Raw genomic sequence first — 1,821 nt, 5'->3', positions numbered from 1 at the left:
CCTCGCACTCTCACCCCGCACGTTCACGAAATGTGTAGATGCGGCTCTGGTCCCCCTGCGCATGCAGGGCATCCGCATTCTCAACTACATCGACGATTGGTTGATTTTAGCTCAGTCAGAGCAGGCTGCGGCTCGGCATCGAGATGTCGTTCTCGCACATATGGGGGAGCTGGGTTTGAGACTGAACGCCAAGAAGAGTGTACTTTCTCCAGTTCAGAGAACCACCTATCTAGGCGTAGTATGGGATTCGACCACGATGCAGGCACAATTGTCCCCTGCTCGTATCGAGTCGATCCTCATCTCAGTCGAGAGAGTCAAAGAAGGCCAGTCACTCACTGTCAAACAATTTCAGAGATTGTTGGGTCTGATGGCAGCCGCGTCCAACGTGATACCTTTTGGCCTGCTGTACATGAGACCCCTACAGTGGTGGCTCAAGACCAAGGGATTTTCCCCGAGGGGCAATCCACTTCGAACTATCAAGGTCACGCGGCGCTGCCTCCGTGCCTTAGACATGTGGAAGAAACCTTGGTTCTTGAATCAGGGCCCAGTGCTGGGAGCTCCTGGTCGCCGTGTAACACTAGCGACGGATGCTTCCCTCACTGGTTGGGGTGCGGTCATGAGTGGCCACCCTGCCCGCGGTCTGTGGAGCGGTCGCCATCTGACATGGCATATCAATTGTCTAGAAATACTAGCAGTTTATCGTGCACTGAAGCACTTCCTCCCAGACCTAAGGGATCACCATGTGTTGGTGCGCACCGACAACACATCGGTGGTCTCTTACATCAACCACCAGGGAGGTCTGCGTTCGCGCCCCTTGTACAAGCTGGCGCACCAGATCCTTGTGTGGTCCCAGGGCAAACTCCTCTCACTCAGAGCAGTATATATTCCTGGGAAACTGAATGTGGGAGCAGACATACTGTCGAGGCAGGGGCCGAGGCCCGGGGAATGGAAGCTTCACCCAGAGGTGGTGGAGCAGATATGGAGAATTTTTGGCAGAGCTCAAGTAGACCTCTTTGCAACTCAGGAGACAGCACAATGTCCCCTTTGGTTCTCTCTAGTTCATCCAGCTCCCCTGGGACTGGACGCTATGGTACAGACCTGGCCGAGGCTTCGTCTGTACGCATTTCCCCCTATTGCTCTGCTCCCGGGAGTTCTGGCGAGAGTACGCCGGGACGGGGTCCGTCTATTGTTAGTAGCCCCGTTCTGGCCGGGCCGAGTATGGTTCGCAGATCTGGTCTCGCTCCTCGACGGCTCTCCTTGGGAGATACCGATCAGGACAGACCTACTCTCACAGGCGCAGGGCACGATAATTCACCCTCGCCCGGAGCTGTGGAAGCTGTGGGTGTGGCCCCTGAGGGGGCGCAGTTCATAGCATCCGGTCTCTCAACCGAGGTTGTTGAGACCCTCCTCCAATCCAGAGCTCCCTCAACAAGGAAACTGTACGCCCTGAGGTGGAAACTCTTCACCTCATGGTGCAGAAACCGCCAGCTAGACCCAGTAAACTGCCCAGTCGGTACAGTTCTGGAGTTCCTACAGGCCAGGTTCTCTGCAGGGTTGACCCACTCCACGTTGAAGGTCTACGTGGCGGCCATTGCGGCCTACCACGCCCTTCTCGATGGTCAGTCTTTGGGAAGACACCCATTAGTTACACGTTTCCTCCGCGGTGCGCTCAGGCTGAGACCTCCAGTACGGTCCCGTATTCCCCCGTGGGACTTGGTTGTGGTGCTAGAGGCCTTGTGCAGACCTCCATTTGAGCCTATTCAAGATATTTCAGACAGACATCTGACACTCAAAACCCGCCTTTCTGTTGGCCATTACCTC

General features: G+C 55.8%; 1 protein-coding gene across 1 annotated transcript; it reads left to right on the top strand.

Moving 5' to 3' along the window:
* Positions 1–358: 358 nt before the first annotated feature.
* Positions 359–1,360, top strand: LOC122146928 (the record flags this gene model as incomplete). The annotated part of the gene is made up of 1 exon (XM_042767053.1): positions 359–1,360. A coding segment is annotated over one exon (1,002 nt), but the record flags the coding sequence as incomplete, so codon positions are not given.
* Between the last annotated feature and the right edge of the window lie 461 nt (positions 1,361–1,821).

This window comes from Cyprinus carpio, chromosome A12 (assembly GCF_018340385.1).
Source record: "Cyprinus carpio isolate SPL01 chromosome A12, ASM1834038v1, whole genome shotgun sequence".
Classification (NCBI taxonomy): domain Eukaryota; kingdom Metazoa; phylum Chordata; class Actinopteri; order Cypriniformes; family Cyprinidae; genus Cyprinus; species Cyprinus carpio.
This window is presented reverse-complemented; position numbering and strand designations above follow the sequence as displayed.